This window comes from Sprattus sprattus, assembly GCF_963457725.1.
Source record: "Sprattus sprattus genome assembly, chromosome: 4".
In the NCBI taxonomy this organism is placed as follows: Eukaryota; Metazoa; Chordata; class Actinopteri; order Clupeiformes; family Clupeidae; genus Sprattus; species Sprattus sprattus.
In genome coordinates, this window is record NC_137923.1 from 3,218,877 (window position 1) to 3,240,223 (window position 21,347).

Genomic DNA, 21,347 nt, shown 5'->3' on the forward strand with positions numbered 1-21,347 from the left:
CCTAATCGATGTGCTGTGGAGTTGACGAGAAAGATAAAGTGCAGGTGTTTACGAGCCAAAAGGCAGGATACAATCTAGAAATACAAGTCTTCAGTTAGGTAGACGTGTCAAAGTTTTAGGTTACCTCTCAGCATTGGTAACCATGGTCCCACACATCTAACTACTCATCCCATATTTGATCTGTCTGCATCTAGCCATAATTGCAAGCGATTGCTAAAGTATTAGTTTAGTATTAGCATTTTGTTCTCTTTTTCTCTGGTCAAATCTAGTTGTGCTCTGTGGTGATGTAGATGAGTTAAGCATGATGTTTGAGTTAGCAAGTCTGCACTTTTTGACACTCCAAATCAGCACAATTCACCTGTATTTTTTTGTTTTGAGTTTGTTTGTATATATGTTTTGATGGGCACAAAATATGCATCCCAGTCACACTATCAGGAAATACAACACTGAGGTAGAATGCTGCCCCAACGTTTCCTGCTAACGAAAATTAGCATGTCAGAAGAGCTGAAGGCTGTCACAGCCAAAAAAATCTCATTCTTTTGCTGCAGTAGGCTTGACTCGTCCGGCTTAAGCGAAAAACTTGCCACATAGTAAATCCTGAATGCATGGTAAGGGGCAAAGCAAATCAATATGACCATCACAAAGCACAGGCTTTTCACCTGTGCCCAGAACTCTTGGTGATTAAGTGCAGTCTTGCCATGTTTTTTGTATATCATCCCCAGTATACAAAGCTGGATAGCCAGCAAGACAAAAGTCACCACCAGCAGCACGGCACAAATAAGGTAGTTTATAACGGCTACACCTGTGCTATTCAAGGCGTCTCCAAATACAAAGCACTGGGTGGTGTCGGTTGTGTTGTCTGTGCCGTCACCATACTTTGTCACAGTCACAGGTATCATCAGCCCCAAGATGAAAACCCACACAGTCAGACTGGCAATGACAGCATGGAGTCTCCTGTAGTACTCCAGTCTATCCATTTTGCTGAAGAAGGTGATGAACCGCACAACCAGGATGATGACGTAGAATATGAAAGCAATGTACATGTGGGCGTGGATCATCACGCTGATGAACTTGCAGAAGTCGAGTCCTAAACTCCAGGAGCCCCATGCGTAGAAGTATATGCGGAAGGGAACAGTCAGCAGGAACACTAGGTGCACGACAACCAAGTTGAGCACCGCCATGGCTGTGACAGATCGCACACTGGTCTTCAAGATGTCAATCGAGAGTGCGATGCCAGAGATGCCGACAACAAGGACCACAGAGTACATGGACAGCAAGGTGTACCTGTACTCATCTGGCAGAGTGGTGTTGGTGGAGTTCATTGCACTGTCAAAGATGGAAAAAATTAAGGAATTAGAGTATGTATGTGAAAGTGTTTTTTTGTTTGTTTTACAATTCACAATTCAGGGCCAATTACTGACAAAAATCTAGAACCTAGAAAGTCTTCAAAAATACTAGAATATTTTGTGGGTCGTAACACTTTGCACATAGCTTGACATTTTAAATCACACTAATCACAAAGAATTGTCTTCATAAGACTATTTCAAAACGCTCCTCATATGGGATTGTTGCAAATGGAGGACATACAGTAGCTTCCATAGTGATGCTGTCATGTGTTATGTCTATTCCTTGTTTTGGTCATTTTGGTGTCTATGTGGCGCTTTGTTTACCTAGTCACGTGCCTTTGTTTTCCTGTCTCTGTGTTCTCTGTGCCACTGTTCTTGCCCCTTGTGTTACTTCAAGGTTTCTTTGTTCTTGTTAATTGGTCCCTGCCCACATGTTTCTTGTTCACTTGTTATTTTTTTCTATTTATGACCTGGGGCCCTTTTTTGGCGGCAAAAACGGAAGTTGGAAAGCCGAGCGGATGTTAATTGGTAAAATGTTGGGTTAAAGCAGTTGTGCCTGTTGTACTGGACCTGTTTTAAAATGCCCTACCACATACTTCAAACTGACTGTTGTATTGTTCTTTACATCAGGGTAGCCTTTGTGATTTAAAGCCTGTAAAAAAATAAAGCGTTTTGCTCACCTAAATTCCATGACAATCTAACGTTCTTTTTATTGAGATTGAAATAGTCCCTGATGCGTAGGCCTACATTCTGAAAAATGTATTTTGGACAAGAATGTGCGAGGTGCAATCAAAAAGTTCAGAGACTGCCTCAATAAAAAGCAAAAAAATGAATAAGGCCCCTAGTTTTTTACCTAGCCTTTGCGATCTCGTTGTTTGTGTAACGTTACTGTTAACACGTTGTTTTCTGTTCCTTGTGTGGTGTACCCTGGGTCCTACATTGAAGAAAGCGTGACAGATGCTGATGCATTCCTGTTGCCAGTCCCAAACTCGAAGTTGGATGTGATCAAGGTGTTAGTGTTAAGACTAGTATTCCTGGTACAATCGTATGCACCTCAACTTGCCCTGCGTGTGGGTGTTTAGTTAATACAATTTATGTCAGTAGGTTGTAATAACCCTATTCATACTGTATATAGTAGGGGGAAGCTGCAAATACATGCACCCATGCATGTCAAAACCTTTTTTTTTGTGGAAGATATGATTTTCCCCATTTTTGCCATGACCGTGTCATTAGTTCCTCTACAGGTATACACTAACTAACTGTCGGATCAATGCATAAACTGTCAGTGCGGCTTCGGGAATCAAACCCTGGCCGCTGGTTTTCTGATCCAGTGACCAACTCACTGAGCCAAGAAGGAGGTAGGAGTACCCAAATGCAGGATGTGTTCAAAATGTTCTCTTTAATTTCTCCGCAAAAAGGGAAAATCCAAAAACACTACAAAATGGTTCAAACGCTCAAAATATTAGAATGAGATACAAAGGGTTAAAACAAGACTAAGCTAACTTTAGCAAAACAAGAGGCTAGGACTTACAAAGACTTACTCAAAAACCTCAAGGCCGGTAACTGGCGAAGGAAATTGAGATCAGGAAACAAGAAACCAGAAAACCAAACAGCTAAGAACAGGACAAAAGACCAGGTATAAGAACTCTAGCTAACTGGTCATGACCAATCAGCTAGCAGGTGAAAAAATATGGAGGAAAAACAGAGACAGGACTAAACAAAAGCACATGTACACAAACACACACAAGCCAAGAGTCTTTTTATTGGGCGGCCAGGAGGTCCCAAATCGTGGCAAGACCTCCTTCTTTAGAAACGGCTTCTGATGTGCCCCGGACGATCAGGATGATCCTTGAGGCGGCCTCTAAAGCGTCGAGAGACCAGCCGGAGCGGCAAAGGTGGCATCTTGGCTGTCTGGCTCTGCTCAGGTATTGTAAATGGACGACCACTAGACACTGAAGGAGAGTGCCGGTTCTGGACGAGGTTCAACCTTCGCGGGGCTGGCTTACACCTTTTTGGGGCTGGTTTGGACCTTGGGACTGGCTTGTGGGACGACTGGAAAGACCTCTCGACACCTTGCTGAGGCTTGGAAGAAAGACGACCAGTGGTCACTGAAGGAGAATGCCAGTACTGGACCAGATTGAACCTTCTGGCTTGGAACTCAAAACTGATTTGTGGGACAGCTGGAGGAACCCGGGGCTCTGGACAACCTGACCATCTGGGCCTCCTGGCTTACGATGGCATCTGGGCTGCCTGGTGCACTGGGGCTGGCGGTATCTGGGACTGCCTGGTGCACTGGGGCTTGCTGCATCTGGGACTGTGGTATCCAGCACCTGGGGCTGCCTGTTCACTGGGGCTGGTGGCATCAGGGACTGCGGCATCCGGGCTGTCTGGTTCACTGGGGCTGCGGGCATCTGGGGCTGCGGGCATCTGAGACTGCGGCATCCGGGCTGCCCGGCTCACTGTGGCTGGCGGCCTCGGGCTGCCTGGTTCACTGGGGCTGGCGGCATCTGGGATTGCGGCATCCAGGCTGCCTGGTTCACTGGGGCTGGCAGCATCGGAGCAGCGTGGTTCACTAGGAATTGCAGGCATGTCACTGGAGTTGCCCTGCTTTGACCCGGACACTACGCTCTGACAATGATGAGACTGGGCAGTGGAGGGGCAGTTAGTTGTGCTCGCAGGAGCAAGAGCAAAGGTGGCTATGTTTGCAGAAGCAAGGGCAAGGGATGCCTAAGAAGCTCGAGAAGTCAGGTCAGAGAGTGTGGTCCTGCTGTTGCACCCTTTGGTCACAGTGGGCCAGATGGTGGCTTTGAAGGTCCATGGTGGCTTTGAAGGAATGGGAGATGCTAGGCAAACCTGCTGGGTCCATTGTGCCTGTGTCTATTTTCAGTGCGGCTTCGGGAATCGAACCCTGGCCGCTGGTTTTCTGATCCAGTGACCAACTCACTGAGCCAAGAGGGAGGTAGTGGGACCCAAATGCAGGATGTGTTCAAAATGTTCTCTTTGATTTCTTCTCAAAAAGGGAAAATTCAAAAATTCAAAAACACAAAAACGGTTGAAACTCTCAGATTAGAATAAGAATCCGAGGGCAAAAACCAGACTAAGCTTACTTCAGCAAAACAAGAGTCTAGGACTGACAAAGACCAACCAAAAAACACAAGGCTAGTAACTGGCGACTGGAGACAAGGAAACCTTGAGATCAGGAAACAAGAAACAAGAAACCAGAAAACCAAACACCAAGAACTCAGCAAAGAACAAGACAAAAGACCAGGGCTCAGTTTGTTGACCAATCAGCTCGCAGGTGAAAACAATGGAGAGAATACAGAGTCGGGACTTAAACAAAAGCACATGTACATAACAAGCAAAGAGTCTTTTTGTTGGGCGGCTTCTAGAGGCCAAGAGGTCCCAAATCGTGACATAAACACAATGCAACACTGCTGTCTGTTCAGCTTACCTGTCTTTATTGTTCAAAATATCTCTTAAAACCAAAACAAAATGTGCGTTTCAAACCATAATTAAAGAGGCTATGATTTGTGCTATAAAATCAACTATGTTTTCAAATAGTTTTCTTGATCACAAAATATTAAAACAAAGTAATACGAGCCACTGTTGTCAGGGACCTCAGGTGACACAGAGACGTTTAGATGATGGAGTTTATTTAGAACAGCCAAAACCAGGGACACAAAAACGGAACAAAGCGTAAGAAAACATAAGGCAAACCAGGAGTTAACACGAAATAGATAACAAATATCGGAAAAATATGGGCAGGAGCACAGGAGGAAATGCAAACAGATAGGAAGGGGGGGTGTGGTGGGAGCAGGGATCAGCGCTGGCATGACAACTGCACATACCAGTGCTATTCAAATATTAACTACCGATGTTTGGTTCCAGCGGAAAATAGGTTACGTGTGCTGAATTAGAGCAAATCGAAATATACTGTACATGACAGTTAAACTGTACCAGTATTCATCTGTGGATAAACTGCTGGAAGCAGCGATAAGAAGAGGCAATGTGCCAAGTAGAGCACAATGAAATAACCTATATAACATGACAGTTAAACTGTATTACTGACATTTATTTATGAATTAAACTGGACAGATCCTAAACCTTGTGTTTATGGCAGATATAACCTCACTTTTGGCGCTTGACGCTGTGCGCAAGGACGATAAAAGCTATAGCTGTCCACTTGTGATCGGATTACTCATGAGTCATGACGAATGGTAATACCAGGTGTGAACAACCTCTTAAGATGTTGAGTGAGGTTTACTCACTGCCCAGCACCGTACCCACTGGTACCCACCCAAGTTTTTGGAACCTCTTCAGCTCTGGCATGTATCTTAAAAAATAGCCTACACTATACTACACATGGCATCAGCATTGGGATTTTGCTCCACAGTTTCTTTGGAGTTCATCCACAAATTTCAAATGTATATGTGATATATAAATATATATTGTACATGTATTCTTAATAATGTCCTCCTGCAGTGAACTGTCATCGAGAATTCAGGTGGTGAGCACTTTAATGCCCCTATGACCATTTCTGGAGAATCATACAAGAAGGAAAATCTTCAAATTGCCGGTATTACATTATTGTAAGAATCATGGTCCCGTTTCAAAGAAAACAAAACCTTTTTAGCAACTAATTTGGGGTAATACACGAATAGAGATATAGAAAGCATAATTGAAATATGAACGAGAGAAACTGCGTTTGTCCTTACCACATGGCAGCTGTCCTTTCAGCCAATGAAACAGAACTTTGTAGCTCTGTGGGCACGACGTGATAAATATTCACTTTTAGACATGTAGATCGATGCTCTTTCTGCCTCTGTCTCACACATATTGAAAAGCAGGAAGCAGTGATTGAGTCAGTCACAGGGTAAATACCTCGAAGGAAATTCTTGTTATACTTCCTTGAACTTTGGATCTTATGCAAAAATGTGCAATTAAGGGTGTCACCCCTGCTGACACTGGAAAACACACAGTTGTGTGTGCATTGCTACAGTCCCCTGTGTGTGCTGTGTGTGCTGTGTGTGCTGTGTGTGCTGTGTGTGCTGTGTGTGCTGTGTGTGCTGTGTGTGCTTTGCTACAGTTCCCTGTGTGTGCATTACAGTTATCTGTGTATGCATTGATACAGTTGTCTGTGTATGCATTGCTACAGTTGTCTGTGTATGCATTGCTACAGTTATCTGTGTATGCATTGCTATAGTTATCTGTGTATGCATTGCTACAGTTGTCTGTGTATGCATTGCTACAGTTGTCTGTGTATGCATTGCTACAGTTGTCTGTGTATGCATTGCTACAGTTATCTGTGTATGCATTGCTATAGTTATCTGTGTATGCATTGCTACAGTTGTCTGTGTATGCATTACTACAGTTGTCTGTGTATGCATTGCTACAGTTGTCTGTGTATGCAATGCTACAGTTGTCTGTGTATGCATTGCTACAGTTGGCTGTGTATGCATTGCTACAGTTGTCTGTGTATGCATTGATACAGTTGTCTGTGTATGCATTGCTACAGTTGTCTGTGTATGCATGGCTACAGTTGTCTGTGTATGCATTGATACAGTTGTCTGTGTATGCATTGCTACAGTTGTCTGTGTATGCATTGCTACAGTTGTCTGTGTATGCATTGCTACAGTTGTCTGTGTATGCATTGCATATACATACAGTATGTACCGCTCCATCACGCCATCCTGTTCAGTCCCAGCCCCTGCTGCACTGCCACGACACTGGTCAGACTGAATGGCTCTGTGTGAAAAGAGGTGTATCCAGGAGTTTCAGGACAACGTCAAAACCTGCTGTTTAGTGGAGCAGCTCAGACAGTTTGTCTGTTTTTAGTTTTTCAGGTTAATTCATGAGCTGGGTTTCATGCCACCACTGTGTTTTTTCATAGGGTTACTATAACAAGCAAGATGGTCTGCTCTTCATGTGCCAGCATTTATGTTATTTTCATGCATTAAAAACAATGTACATGCATCTGTGTCACCAAAGGCAACATCTTCGTCACACAAGGCGATGGCAGACTCAGAGTTGATTGCCGTGTGTTTGGAGTTGCTGTTGCTTCCTAACTCTTTAGTTAAGATCTAAGAAACAAATTGAATGTGTGCATGCTTGTGTCTGTGCGTATCTGTGTGCATGTGTGTGTGTGTGCGTGTGTGCGTGTGTGTGTGTGTGTGTGCCAGAGGACGCCAGGGAAGTGCTTCAGACTCTACACAGAGAAGGCCTACAAGACTACCTTTCTTTGGCCGATAGCGACTTGCTGTCTGGATTGTCTTCTGGATTGGGATGACCCTCCTCTTTGGTGTGGCTTTATGTATTGCTGTGGACTTTGCTGTGGAGACTATCTGTGGGGTGTGGTTTTAGTATTGCATACTGATAAAACCTTTTGGGGGAAGGCGTGTATCTTACTGTTGTGTGGATATTGTGTGGGAGGCTCTCATGGTTGGCCATTAGGGTTTCTGCTTATCGCCTAGTGGAGTTCTTTAAACAGTGGCTCTGTGTCTACAGTCCTGTCTCCTTGTAGTAAATACACATTGCATAACCATTTCTGAGTCTGTGTGTTGTCTGTGACCTGGGAGGATGTGGTTCCTGTTACCTGCGAATTGTTGCTTGGTACGACAATGGCATTGTAGATAGTTAATAATTGCAAAAAGTTGTTAATTATTATAAATACTGTTTATTCAAGTTTGGATTAATTATTCTGTGTTTTCTGTAAATAGTAGTGCAAAATGTATTAGTACAATGGATGAAAACTAGTTAACCTAGCTAATTCCGGTGCTCTTACATTTTTCTGGGAAATGTTTATCAATGTACACTGTCCCTTTTCAAATAAGCGCATAACAGTATTGAACCAAGTGTGAAAATGATTGTAAAAACTATGGGAACAGATAAAAAGAAATGGAAAGATCTGCATGAGATAAGCCCTTGGCAGTGGACATTCTGGTCCAGGTATATGGGAAAAGGATCAAATAATGATTACACATAAATAATAAGAATTATATGTGTATGAGATGATATATGATGGTATGTCTAAACTATAGAATCTTAAGTTTCTTATGTGTGTTCAGGCAGCTAAATGCAATTATTAAATAGCCTAGATATGGATGCAAAACAGGTACATTGTTTTCTTCCTTTATCCTTTTTTCCTTATCTCATGTTAGAACCAAGGCAGAAATACGCTCATAAAAGTGAATGACTTTCTTTCTGTGATCTAAGCTAAATTCAAAGTGAGCACGCAAACTGACTGATCAGTAATAATAAGAATTCTCCTCTTTACTAAAACAATTCATGATTCTTTGAAATGTTTTGTTTTTAATGATGAAGATTGTTTAGTGCATAGGCCTTTGTCTATCTACATAGCTCATATTTATGTCGATAACATGACGAATTTAAAGAATTTGAGAGACAGAAGTTTTCAGAAGCCTACCTGGGTGTTGTTGCCTACTGATCATCAGAAAGGTGTGGGTGGAGCACCGAAGTAGATTCTATGGGGTGGAGAATGTTCATCCGGGAAATACGACTGACCCCCTCAACGTGACCCTTTAAAATCGCAAATATGGCGGAGGTGAGAGGAGAATTTTAAAGATGCTCTCTAAATTGAAGTTCTTTTATGTTTTTCCCATTGAAAATATATTAAATATGTTAACAGTTAGTAAAATGTTTGGAGTCGTGTTGATGTGTGCCCGAAATATTTCAATTTGTTTTAGCCTTGTATTCTGGAAACTTATTGGCTAATTCCAGCCAGGGTAGCTTGCATAGCCTGCTAACGTTACCTACATTTGATATCAGAGTTAACATTATAGGCTGCTAGTTGCGTAGCTGCACGGGAATGAGCGTAGGAAGGTTACGATATTGTTCTTAGATATAGGACTGACCTCTTTTTTGTGCGGTTATTTTTTTCATATTTAAGACATTTGAATACAGTGACTTTGTGCTGTTATTATTGAAAGAGTGTCAGCTCATACTAGCCAGCTAGTTGTACGTAGCCAGTAAGCTATCTATGTTAGCTAAGTTGACTTAATTAACGTCGCCAGCTAGCGAGCTAATGTGAGACCTTATCAACTAAACAAGAAGTTCATCAAAATGTAAGGCTAGTTAGAGTAAGACATGTCATCCATACAATAACGATTCACCCCAGTGAACTTTCCTCATATGTTTTATTTAAATAAGTCAAGTTTGCAAAGGTTAACGTTGCCCAGTGCTCGATTCATTAAATTACACGGCGCGCTTTTCGAGTTTTACTTCCATCCAGAGGTTTAGCGGAGTGATTAGAGCTTGGAAACAGATAGAGACAACAGAGGCTAATTCACTGATATTGTCCAGTAATTTTTTGGCAGCTTACATATGTGACACCACTTTACGGACTTCTTTGGCTGTATATACCTGATATTCACATGAAAGTTTGAAATATTTTTCTTTGTTTTCCCCCAAGCCCTCCTGTGGGGATTCAATTCCAGGTAAATATGACATTTTGACATTTAAACGTGTGGTAATGTTATAAGTAGCCTACTGAGTGTAAGCTGCATCTCTTTTATGGTGCCCTTTTAAATAATTATTGTGTGACATTGTAATTGCATGAAAGTGTTACGTTGTGCACTGTTAACAAGATTAACATCTCTAGGAGTCTCGACCGGATCTGATAACATAGACTTCAATCCCTCGGCTGACATGTTAGTCCATGATTATGACGATGAACGGACACTCGAGGAGGAGGAGATGCTGGAGGGAGAGACCAACTTCAGCAATGAGATAGAGGACCTAGCCAGGGTGTGTTACACAGCGCAGACATGGACACTTGAACATCATCTATTCAACAGTACTCATATTCCAACCGAAATACACAAACACACACATAAAAGTAACTGTATATCACACTACACTACAAATTAGTGTTTTTCAAACATTTACCTGAGTTTTCATTATAATCTTTTTGGTTTCAATATGATATTCTTGATTTTATGTTGGATTTTTTTGCTATTTGATTTGTTACTATGTGTACATTTAACAATAATGTCCATATTTTGAATAGGAGGGAGAAATGCCCATTCAAGATCTCTTAAATCTTTATGGTTATGGAAATGCTGTTTCCTTGGAAGAGGAGGACGAGGAGGAAGATGAAGACGATGAAGAGGAGGAGGACGATGAAGATGATGATGAAGAAGTAGAAGAAGATATAGTTGCCGACGAGAGCAACAGAGGTGCTGTACAGTCGAAAAGGAATAAGGTCAGCATTCAAATGTTTCCCTCTGACATGGCCTCACCGGGTGTTGTGCATGTATGTTGTTTACATATCTGGAAGACCGCAATCAAGTATTTATAATGCAATTTATAAATATAGTGAATGTGGGGAAATGGTTCTTAAGTTCTACCCTTGCATGTTGTTTCTTATAAAGACAGTGAATTATCAGTCAGAATTATGTTCACAGATTTACCATTTTTGAATGAGTACTATTTAAGGTGAAGATTGGCTGTAGTTTTAAATGATTGTGTACACATTTAGGGGGAAGGGAACGTCTCTGCAGAACAAGCTGAGGAGTATGGGCCCTCCAGTGATGGCTGCACTCGTTCTGGCAAATCTCACGGGACTTCAGAACTCATCCGTCCCCAGAAGTTTTTTGAAAGTATGGTTGCTATTATACCAGAATAGTTGCCATGTATTCTTTTTAGTTGTAAGCTCCTTTAAAATAGTTTATTTTTTTTATGTTGGCTGTCCAAGAATCACCCTTAACTGTGACAATATAACTGTAACCTGCTCATGGAAGAACTGACACGTCTTCACTTTTTAAATAATTCTAATGCAACATCTGTGCTACATCTTAAGTAGTGTGTGTCTCATTCAGTAATTGCGTTAACCAGCTTTCTTTACTGTTTAACCAGATAATGAAGTTGAAGAAGAATCGGAAGATGATGAAGATTACATTCCTTCTGAGGACTGGAAGAAGGTATATTTAGTTTCAGCAGAATTGTATGTTAAATTTTTTTGTTCTTGTAAAATGTATCATAATAGTTGGTTTGTCTTGATAGGAGATCATGGTTGGCTCAATGTATCAAGCTGAAACTCCCTCAGGATTGTGTAAATATCAAGAAAATGAAAAAGGTGAGAATATTAAGGGGGGGACATACTGGATATATGAAGCAAATTCCTAATTGTGTTTGTTGTTAATACAGGAGGATGCTAACTTTTCCTCTGCTTTCCAGCCATATTCCCGATTTATAGCTTTCAGGCAGTATTTTAGGCAGTATTATTCCTTGGACTCTCCACCAAAGAATTGATCCAAAAGCCACATACCTGAAGCCTTTTGTGTGTGCTTCTTTCTGGTAGTGTATGAAAATGATGATCAGCAACTGTGGAATCCGGAATTTCTTACGGAAAACAAAGTTGTGGAGTTTTTAACCGAGGCTTCAAGACGGACTGGAGACGAGAGGGGAGTTGATGCCATCCCTGAAGGATCACATGTCAAAGATAATGAGCAGGTAAAACCATTCATCATAGAGCAATCTGTAACATGCTTTGGGAATAATCAAAACGCACAAGATGTCTTTGTCCACTTTCTCTTTGATTTCCATGCATACCCTTCATTTAGATCATCCAGAGAAAATCTAGGAAGTTTCATGAAAACGGCAGTGTCCTTGTCACATGTGTAGTGTGTTTCCAGCTGTTCAGTAAGAGTTGTTAAAGTGTCCCAGTCCAACTCTGCGCAGGAGCTCAAGGGTTGGGAAAATGTTGGCACTGAAAATCAGATGCAGATCTGTCTGCTGTAGGCTGGGCTAAAATAGCATCTGAGCTAAACTGTAGATCTACTAGGGCATGAGGCAGACGATACAGACTCATTTGATCAATCTACACACTATTATATTGTAACGGACAGAAATATAAATTTGAAATGCTTCAGGTGAAGGCAGTCATCTTCATGAGTCTTTATTTTCCCCCAGGCCCTGTATGAGTTGGTGAAGTGTGAGTTTGATACTGATGAAGCCCTCAGAAGGCTGAGGTTTAATGTGAAAGCTGCACGAGGTGAGGTCTGATGCACAACACCAATGCTCTTGGTAATTGCAAGTAGTCTTTAAAGTAACTAACTCACACCCCATTAGCACAAGGCAAAAGTAGCATTTTTGAACCTCTTTAACACAAATTTGGGAAGTGGCTTATGTTCCAAATGTGTACGCTTTTATGCAAGTATGGTTTCATCTTTTTTCCAGAAGAGTTGTCTGTCTGGACAGAGGAGGAGTGTAGAAACTTTGAACAGGGCTTAAAAGCCTATGGAAAAGATTTTCATTTAATACAGGCCAATAAGGTGAGAAGTCTCTTAAGTCTTACATATTTACACATTTGTGTGGTTACTTGATTGTGTGTTAAAAATGAAAGGTTTGTGTTATTAAATAAATAATCCAACATGGATTGCATGGATTGTAATAACCATTTCAGTTTTCTGTTTATGCTCCGTTGGATCTCCAGGTGAGAACCAGGTCCGTAGGCGAATGTGTGGGATTCTATTACATGTGGAAGAAGTCTGAGCGGTATGATTTCTTTGCGCAGCAGACCCGACTTGGAAAAAGGAAATATAACCTTCACCCTGGGGTGACGTAAGTAAACCCACAGACTCCGGCCCTGTTACTGTACTTCATCTGTGCTGAAACAGTATTTGTCTGACATTTAAAACCTTTCCGAAAGACGTATTGGCCTTGCATATTTGGGCCTTTTCACTGATAAAAGTGGTTACACTGAAGGTCATTCATGGCCATGTTGTGCCAGTGTCAGGGCTGGTATGTTGGGTGTGTGTTCATCTGCTGCGGCTGCTGTTTCTGCAGAGATTATATGGATCGTCTCCTGGACGAGACGGAGAGTGCCTCCTCCAGCAGGGCGGCCTCACCGCCTCCAACTGCCTCCAGCAGCAGCACCAGCCACTCCGAGCGGGAAGAGGGGCTCAACCACAACGGTGAGGACAGACCCTATCGTCTCATCCACTATCCCAGCTCCCAGAAACCTGACACACCCAGGCCTGTGCTGATTGCCTGTCGGAGAATCTCCTAAGAATCTCTTTGCTCTGTTTGATTCAGAAAGAACGAATTTGTTGTATGTCCACTACAGAATGGAAGGATTGATTCGGATGAATGCAGGTTTCTCAATCTCCATCTCGAGCACTATATTGGGGCCTTGACTAAATCTTCCATTGGCCATTAGGCATGAAGTTATATTTGCTAAGTCTTTTAATTCATTACCTGTGCTGAAGTAATGGTTGTAAAATGGTTCTAGTACTTAACGCATAAAATGGTTCTAGTACTTAACGCATTCCTCTGCTGATGCTTGCAGGCGTAAACAGCATTGGTGCTGGGTCGTACCCATCTTCACAGCTCCTGTGTGGGGTGGGTCAGGTGAAGAGTGAGGGTCCAGTCCAGTCGAATGGCCCTGCCTACATGCACTCCACCTCAGCCCAGGACTCCAACGGCTGTGACCTCACAGAGACGCCCAGTTCCAATGGCAACGGGGCGGCGGGGCTCCATAACGACTGCCAAGTGTACGAGCCACTCGCCAAGAAGTGCCGGACTGATGGGGAGCCTCTGGCTGAGCTGGAGGCCTCCCGGGCGAAGGAGGACTGAAGCCACACACACACACACACACACCCCAAATTCTAGACCAAATCCGTAGCCAAGATGGCAGGCAGCACTCTTGATTGTACCCAGCACAGTGCCCCCCACCCCTCAAGCAAAACAAACAGTGGAGAGGACTGAGGCATCCTCACATCAACACTCCAGATTGTTTATATCATTCTGCCCCTCTCTTCCAGGGACTGTCTACACGGGAAGAAAAAAAGGTTATTTACAATGTTTGTATGGCAAATTGTCTGTAATATTTTTTTAACTATATATATTTATATTTTCTATAAAAGTATCTAAGTGGTTAAATTGCTGTCAAAGCCATTTTAAGTAGGGAAGGGGAATGGGAGTGACATTTGTTAGGTTAACTTGACTCTGCTACTGGGGTTTAACTGTGGGGAGTTCAGGCAAATGAAGATGCACTTTTCTTTTTGTGTTCATTTTCAGAATGAAATGGGTGAAATCATGTTGGTGAATACAATTACAGTAGTTTATAACAATAATTTAAGGAGGCGAGAGCTGCAACCCATTTTGTTTTTAAATAAGCCAGTGGGGAGATCCCATAGGTTTGTTGGGCAGCATTTGACATCAGTGATGTCTCTTATCAAACACCATAGTCAGCACACTAGCTCTATTTTTTAATATTCTACGTTTCCTTGGGCTTTTTCCAACACTCATTTCGTTGTGTAAGAAAAGCATGTATATCATGTATTTGACATGTAAAGTTTGTATAGATTTCTTAACCTGTACAGCTCTCTTTTGATAACCACACTGTAAATCTATCCGTTGTCTTTTGTCTAAATTCCTGTGTAAGACCACAAAATCCATCATCAAGAAAGGACATTTTCATGTGCTTAACGGCAAACTGGATCTTTACACGAGATATTCCCTCAGTGAAACAGAGATGGCTGAATGTTGGGCATTTCCCTATTGCAGAATGTATGCATTAGTGTATGCCTAGTGGGCCTGTATGGTCTGAGCATTTATTGCAGTTAAAAATGTTGGCCAAATTATGGACAAATTGGCCTAATGTAAAGTTGATTATTTCTCCTACAGACTTTACATTTGAATTTGAACCTGTCTCTTCAAAGTATGTTCTGTAAGTCCCAGTGACTTGCTTTGTTGTTCTTGGTCCTTGGTGGAGGCGATCTAGGAGTACTAGACTGCCGGCAATACTGTGGAATAAAATTATAATTGTGAGAGTTTCATACTAAATTCTCTGATTGAATTCTAATATTGAAACCTAAAAAATATTTTTCAGTTGTACAGCCAGCTCTGCTTCTGTTTGTTAAAACTGTGAATGTCAAAGTTCCATTTCCTTTCTCCATTTTGACATCAGTAATGTACTGTACATGTTCTTGGATTTTACCATTGATCATACTAATAAAAAAGGTTTTCCAGGAAGGTCAGTTAGAATTACATATGTGGGTAACATGAATGTAATGGACGAATCAGAAATACAGCTGAAGACCAGACAATGTGTGTGACATTTTATCAGTTGTGTAGTCAATAATAGAACAGGACTGTAACAGCTAATTTTGATGCTTATTGCCAAAGTAAGAGAAGGAATGCTATGAAAATGGAAATCCTGGATAAGTTATAATGACATTGATCCTGCCACATTAATATTATGACCTGTGTCCTTTAGAGAATTTGGAATTTTCATATTGACTGTTTTAAAAAAATAACGTTGCTGCATTTTGTTGATTGTTGAGAAATTACTTACAAGGAAGTGAGAAGATTTAGTCACCATTAAATCCAAAAGCACAAATTATCAGTTTGAATCTGCATTGTTAGTAAATTGTACAAAATGTTTTCCCCCCCTCAAATGTTCAGAGGTACATTTTAGAACCACAAAAAATGCATGTCACGACTCTTCACATTGTTGTAAGAATCCGTACCTTTTGGTCAGTTGTAACCAGTGTTTTGCTATTGTGAAAATATTCACCTGCAATCCTTGATAATATTCCTCGTGTACCGATGAATCATTTTCAAGCGTAATGTCGCTTTTCCTAAAAAGCATCTTCGGTTTCCAAGTACACATAATTCATATATATTTATATTCAAAATAAAAGAACACATATATCAAACATTTATTTGGATAACCACACATCTACCAATGAATCAATAGAAATTACAGCTCTGTCTTCAATGTGATTTTAACCATTTGAATCATGTTTAGGTTGAGGAACTATAACTTCCGGCAGTATGTTAGCCCCATTAGCTATACCTCTTTAGAATGTTTTGTAAAAATACAAGGTCAAGGAATGTAATATTATCAACATCATTATAAGTCCACATATACACAAAACTAAAATTATTTAAATGTTGAAGATAAAACATGGATTGTGTTGACATAAAAAGAGTTCAAAAACAAACTCAACCGTTCATCCCTGAACCCACATCTGTGAATTTAGTTGTAAAACATAAATCAAATGCCTCAGCAATTTTCTTCTAAATGTTTTTGTGTTGCTCTTCATGGTGATGGACACTCACAGGTATTCCAACTTTAACCACACTTGAGAATCTTCTTAAGATTTTTCTGAGGGGAAAATATATATTTAAGCAGAGACAAATAAAAATGGTTTCTGAAGAGTGATAAGTTGGGTCTCATTCGATTCAATCACAAGCCACTTTACAGGAGGGGACCCCTTGGCCACTAATACAGATGTACGCTTACTAATCCTACTCTGAAATGTACAGTACCAAAAGTGCATTTACTACAACTTTGACTTATGTGAAGTGTTCACAATCTCGGTTGTATTTCTAGTGACCACATTTACTTCAGGTTTCTCAACTCCAGAATGGAATTTTAACAAGTTTCTGGGGCCCATTCCATGTGACTGTCTTAGTATAACTATTGGCAGGGAACTTACTTTTCTGTTCTTGTTCCTTTGTGAAGGTGATGTAGGAGTACACTAAACTGCCAGCAATACTGTCGAATAAAATATCAATACATTAAACCCTAAAAGACAGGACAGCATGTTCACAGTTGTCCTTCTTGACCAAATATGGTGAGCTAAATACAAATTTCACTAAAAACAGTATCTGAAATCATCTTTACCTAATATTTAATCCAATGAAGTTCACCCATGTAAAGATGTAATCTCCACCAAAGGACATCCCAATGTATGTAACCAAAATATTCTGTGGTAGAAAAAGTAAAGTGATATTATTAGGCATGCTATTCAAGTGCTTAAAGTATTTGTTTCCATCAGTATTCATATTTTCTACTTACTTTGATGCAGCCCACAATAGTGGTTGTCAGTGCAGAATTGTATTGTGTACAGAGCACAATGGAATACATTAAAATGAACCTAAAATATTGAAAAAGATTTTTTTTGTAGGAGGGTACAAAAACATGGCAACTCGACACATTTGACAAAAAACACACACCAGAAGTTATTACTTCATGCAGACTTACATACAGGCTATTACTTCAGAGAGTGAACACTCCTCATTTGACCAGTAAAATGTATTTGCCCTTTCTACAAACTACTGGGTGTGGTGTGTTAAAAGGAACAAAAGGCTCTTGTTATGCCATTAAGTAAGCATTGAGCTCTTAGGGGTGTATTGTGCTAAGAAGAATTGCTAACTCATCTGGGTAACAGGACTGACTTCAGTTTAATAATGAGAGGTGGTCAGGGGTTGCTACTAATTTGAACATCTCTTGAGCTTAATTCAATTAATTTCAATACAGCATAGAGTACAGTAAGAACAAATATGCATTCAGCCTCATACATAAAGCAAAACACAATTAATATGCTAATATAAAATGCACTGCTGAAAAAAAAACTTTTACCCCATAACAGATGTCAGTGTAAACTGAATAATGAAGAGAATATCTGACCAGCCTTCATAGTCCAGTGCCTGAAAAAGGTTTATAGTAAAAAGATGATATTCAGGTAACAAAAGCATACAATGTCAAAGAAAGTCAAATAAACAAACGCACAAGCAGTCTTACCTTTTGCATGTCCCCAGTTAAAAATGCAAAAACAGTAGTGGGAATTATCATGAACAGGGCATTGTAATATAGAAGCCCATACTTGCCCAGTTCCTGAGTGAGACATTTACAATATGGAGTGAGACATTTGTATGTATTAAAAAAAAACAAGCAAACATCCAAACATCAGATTGTCATAATTTTTTGTTATATTTTACTACATTATGCAAATCTCTGGTAGAGATTGTTAAAATGCTTCTATGCCTACAAAAACAATGAAATTATGAATTTACAAGGCAGTATTTTTTTATAAGCCCATGCACTCTGTCTGCGCACACAGTTATTTTGCCTTTTTTATTTTAGCAAACGCTAAGGAAACATCAATATTAAGAAAGTCCAATGATTAAGACACAGAAACATGCCTGGGAAGAGTTCTATGATCATAACATTTAGAAAAACAAATCCACAAACCCTGGAGTCAAGCTTTTGCTTCATATATGCCCCATTAGCTGCGGTCAATACATTGTTGACTGATATAAATGCGTAGCCTTGTAGGTCAAAGGCCAAGTCAGAGCTGCAACACACAGACCATTTCAGAGTTATTCCACAAAGCTCTCCTTGTTGGTGAGCTATCTAAATATTACAGTCTATGGCTAAGACTAAGACTAAACATATTTCATTGATATTCACAAACAGGGGGAAAATCATACCTTGCAGCAACTAAAGCTCCAAAAATCATGGCAAATACTGTTAACTGAATAGGCTGAGAAAATGTCTTTCTGAAAGCATAAAAATATATGTTACTTGGTGATTAGTTTATTTTCTGTTTTGTTGACTTTGATATGTAACTTTGAGGTTAATACTGATATACATTAGAAACATACTTAAGCAGAATTCCCTCTGCCAGCATAGTAAATAGAATTGAGAATCTTCTGAGTACCGTGAACATTGGAAGACTGGGAGACAAAGGGAATGGATGAGAACAAAGTCAGCCAAGTAAGTAACAAACGATTTCAGGAATGGGTCTCTGTCCACTTTTGTAAAACTTGGACTCACAATGACATTAACAGTATTTTCATTCTTCTAACACTCCCAAGTCTAGTTAATAAACCTGACTGCAGTCAAGTATATATCTTACACCCTAGATAATAATAATGGCCTGCCAATACACTGTATGACTACTTAAAGAGTTTTTAGAGGTTGTTGGTTCTGAATGACTACACCTTTACAGCCCAAATTATTCAAAAACAGATATGAATGTACAGTATAAGGCATAATATTAACGGGAAAACTGTTCTGCCTTACAGGCGCAAATGCTAGTCCATGAAACGACATACCTTCTAAACATGCTTTTTATATGGTATTACATTGTGTGTGGTGTAGCAGTAGCCAAATAGTGGGTGATTTAGTATATTTCTTACTTCAGTTGTTTTGTCCCAAACAGTCCTGTTATTTGATTACCAACATAAAGGAGTGGTAGAGGAAATGTCTGCATGAAAAATAATTACTTATTAAAAAACTATCCATGTTTTATGCATTGTGAAATCGAACACAGGTGTCACATTTAACTCTTGCCATCAGACAAAAATTCTATTCTGCCACACTGCATATCAGATTTCGCAACAAAGATTATACCAGCATTTCTGTTCAAACATAGGTCTATGCAGGCCTATGACATCAGTGATTTGATCTCCACATGTCTACCGGGTTGATTCTCTGACGACTGGTTATATTAGAATATAACTGCACTTTGACAACCTAGAAGTAGTAGCCTGTACAGATACATTCGGTAACAAACACCAACTACATTTCATATATGCAATGATGACAAACAATAACTTCGGGGAAACAGTGGAAAACCATAACATGATGACATCCTACATGAGTGTATAGCAGACTACTATGACATTAAATCAATAGGATATTGCATCTTTTTAAATCTGATCATAGAATATGTCCAAACCATTGGTTCAAACACCACGTTTAGTAGGCCTAAGCAATTGTCACTCACCTTGCCTGGTATGCTTTTATCAAAGTCAGGAAAATGTATTAGTTTGAGAGTCTTTCCCATCCACAACACAATAACAGTGGCCAGCATCTATAAAACAAAAAATCTTATAAATTCTGCGGTTTTGATGTCAAAGATAAGTTTGCTGACCAGTGGCCTACTGACCTGTCCAATTCCCACACATAGCGACGAGGGAAATCTGCAACATAAACATATTTTCTGTGTAAAGACGTTCATACCAATTCGCCTCTAATTGCTAATTCTATTTGAATATGCTTATTGATATTAAGACTGGTAGGCTACTCCGTGGTACACCTTCCAAGACTACCTTTACCGCGTCATTCACGACATCTTAAAAGGTTCTAGGCTGTGGGATTTCACTACGGCCCAGTAAAAGTAGTTTTATTGAGGGCTTATTACAAAAGCAGCAGAACATTATGGGCGAATTACACTAATAGAAAAGTCAACATAAAATGTAACTGCAACGCAAAATCTTGGTACAACTATGGCCACTACTGCATAACAGACCAGTCATACGTCTCTCACTACAAACCCTTTTACCTGTAATATGTCAGAACGCTTTTGTTCACGACAACAATAAGAAACGAGCTTATTCCATAAAACCCAGCTGCAGCAAGTTTTTGGAAAACAGACGTCATGGTGGAGGAGCATTTACATCCAAAAACTACATTAGCTATATATGTCTACTTCCACCCTACTGTCTATGCCTCAATGTGGTTAACTTCCGCAACAATATTCGACTTCAGACCGTACGAATTTGGCCTCCAGTTGAACACCATTGGTTCAAAAGTGACGTGTCGGCCCATGTGATCTGAAGCGGTCGAGCCATTACTCTAGCTCCGTATGATTTCGGTGGGTTTGGACAGACTGCCGTTTGTAATAGTGTATTATTTCTTGGGAGTTACAAATAGCTACGCACCTTCATTGGAATCACACCGTTAAGAATTCAGCCTTGCACTAATCTGCCTCAAAAACCATGAACAATAGAGTTGTCAAGGGGTAAAGTGGATACTGACTAAGTTGTTACCAGTTGTCGATGCTGACTTGGTGTGAGGAACGGTGAGCTTGACCAACACAAGTGCATTGAGGTAAATTAAATTCGTTTCAAGCTAGCGTCAGGACATAAAAGCGTGTACCTTGGTATCCCTGAAGAGCGTGGCTATTTCTTATTAAACCACCACACGGTTAGACAAAAGCATCCAACTTAACAGTGAAGCAGATGTAAAATAACACATCTCAGCCAGGCAGATGAAACTATTAGAAAAGAAAACAGCTACTTCAAATGAAACAGATGATGGCAAGGAGGAAACAACCAATTGTTTTGGCACAGCATTCTAAACTAGGACATAACTTGTGAGAAATGATGTTGCTCATTTCACTACAACCTGAATAATGCCCCAGACATGAACCCCACAGCACATCAGCAGCAGTCTGCGTA

The 21,347-nt window shown here is 40.4% G+C and overlaps 3 protein-coding genes across 3 annotated transcripts; 1 reads left to right on the forward strand and 2 right to left on the reverse strand.

The window, feature by feature from the left end:
- Positions 1–431: 431 nt before the first annotated feature.
- Positions 432–7,341, reverse strand: LOC308364485 (putative G-protein coupled receptor 141; the record flags this gene model as incomplete). Its single annotated transcript, XM_080837619.1, has 3 exons — positions 432–1,326; positions 6,062–6,168; positions 7,330–7,341. The coding sequence occupies 3 exons, from the start codon at positions 7,339–7,341 to the stop codon at positions 432–434; spliced, it is 1,014 nt and encodes a 337-aa protein (XP_080693745.1).
- A 2,637-nt stretch (positions 7,342–9,978) lies between these two features.
- Positions 9,979–14,987, forward strand: mier1b (mesoderm induction early response 1b, transcriptional regulator). The gene is made up of 11 exons (XM_080837322.1): positions 9,979–10,109; positions 10,372–10,566; positions 10,843–10,963; positions 11,220–11,284; positions 11,367–11,439; positions 11,665–11,816; positions 12,276–12,357; positions 12,543–12,637; positions 12,799–12,926; positions 13,152–13,279; positions 13,654–14,987. The coding sequence occupies exons 1-11, from the start codon at positions 10,011–10,013 to the stop codon at positions 13,938–13,940; spliced, it is 1,425 nt and encodes a 474-aa protein (XP_080693448.1). The 5' UTR covers positions 9,979–10,010; the 3' UTR covers positions 13,941–14,987.
- A 1,381-nt stretch (positions 14,988–16,368) lies between these two features.
- On the reverse strand, positions 16,369–21,216 carry LOC308364267 (solute carrier family 35 member D2-like protein). The gene is made up of 13 exons (XM_080837333.1): positions 20,450–21,216; positions 20,054–20,087; positions 19,892–19,978; positions 19,302–19,369; positions 18,765–18,836; positions 18,591–18,659; positions 18,352–18,454; positions 17,902–17,994; positions 17,740–17,807; positions 17,176–17,254; positions 17,002–17,084; positions 16,814–16,872; positions 16,369–16,479 (listed from the first exon to the last, which is right to left on the reverse strand). The coding sequence occupies exons 1-13, from the start codon at positions 20,545–20,547 to the stop codon at positions 16,469–16,471; spliced, it is 924 nt and encodes a 307-aa protein (XP_080693459.1). The 5' UTR covers positions 20,548–21,216; the 3' UTR covers positions 16,369–16,468.
- Between the last annotated feature and the right edge of the window lie 131 nt (positions 21,217–21,347).

Coding starts and splice junctions, on each gene's coding strand:
- mier1b (XM_080837322.1), top strand. CDS start 10,011: ATGTTAGTCCATGATTATGACGATGAACGGACACTCGAGGAGGAGGAG. Junction 10,964..11,219: donor TCCCCAGAAGTTTTTTGAAA/GTATGGTTGCTA, acceptor CTGTTTAACCAG/ATAATGAAGTTGAAGAAGAA. Junction 11,440..11,664: donor ATATCAAGAAAATGAAAAAG/GTGAGAATATTA, acceptor TCTTTCTGGTAG/TGTATGAAAATGATGATCAG.
- LOC308364267 (XM_080837333.1), bottom strand. CDS start 20,547: ATGACGTCTGTTTTCCAAAAACTTGCTGCAGCTGGGTTTTATGGAATA. Junction 20,088..20,449: donor AGCGTTCTGACATATTACAG/GTAAAAGGGTTT, acceptor TTTATGTTGCAG/ATTTCCCTCGTCGCTATGTG. Junction 18,837..19,301: donor TTTGGGACAAAACAACTGAA/GTAAGAAATATA, acceptor TTTGTCTCCCAG/TCTTCCAATGTTCACGGTAC.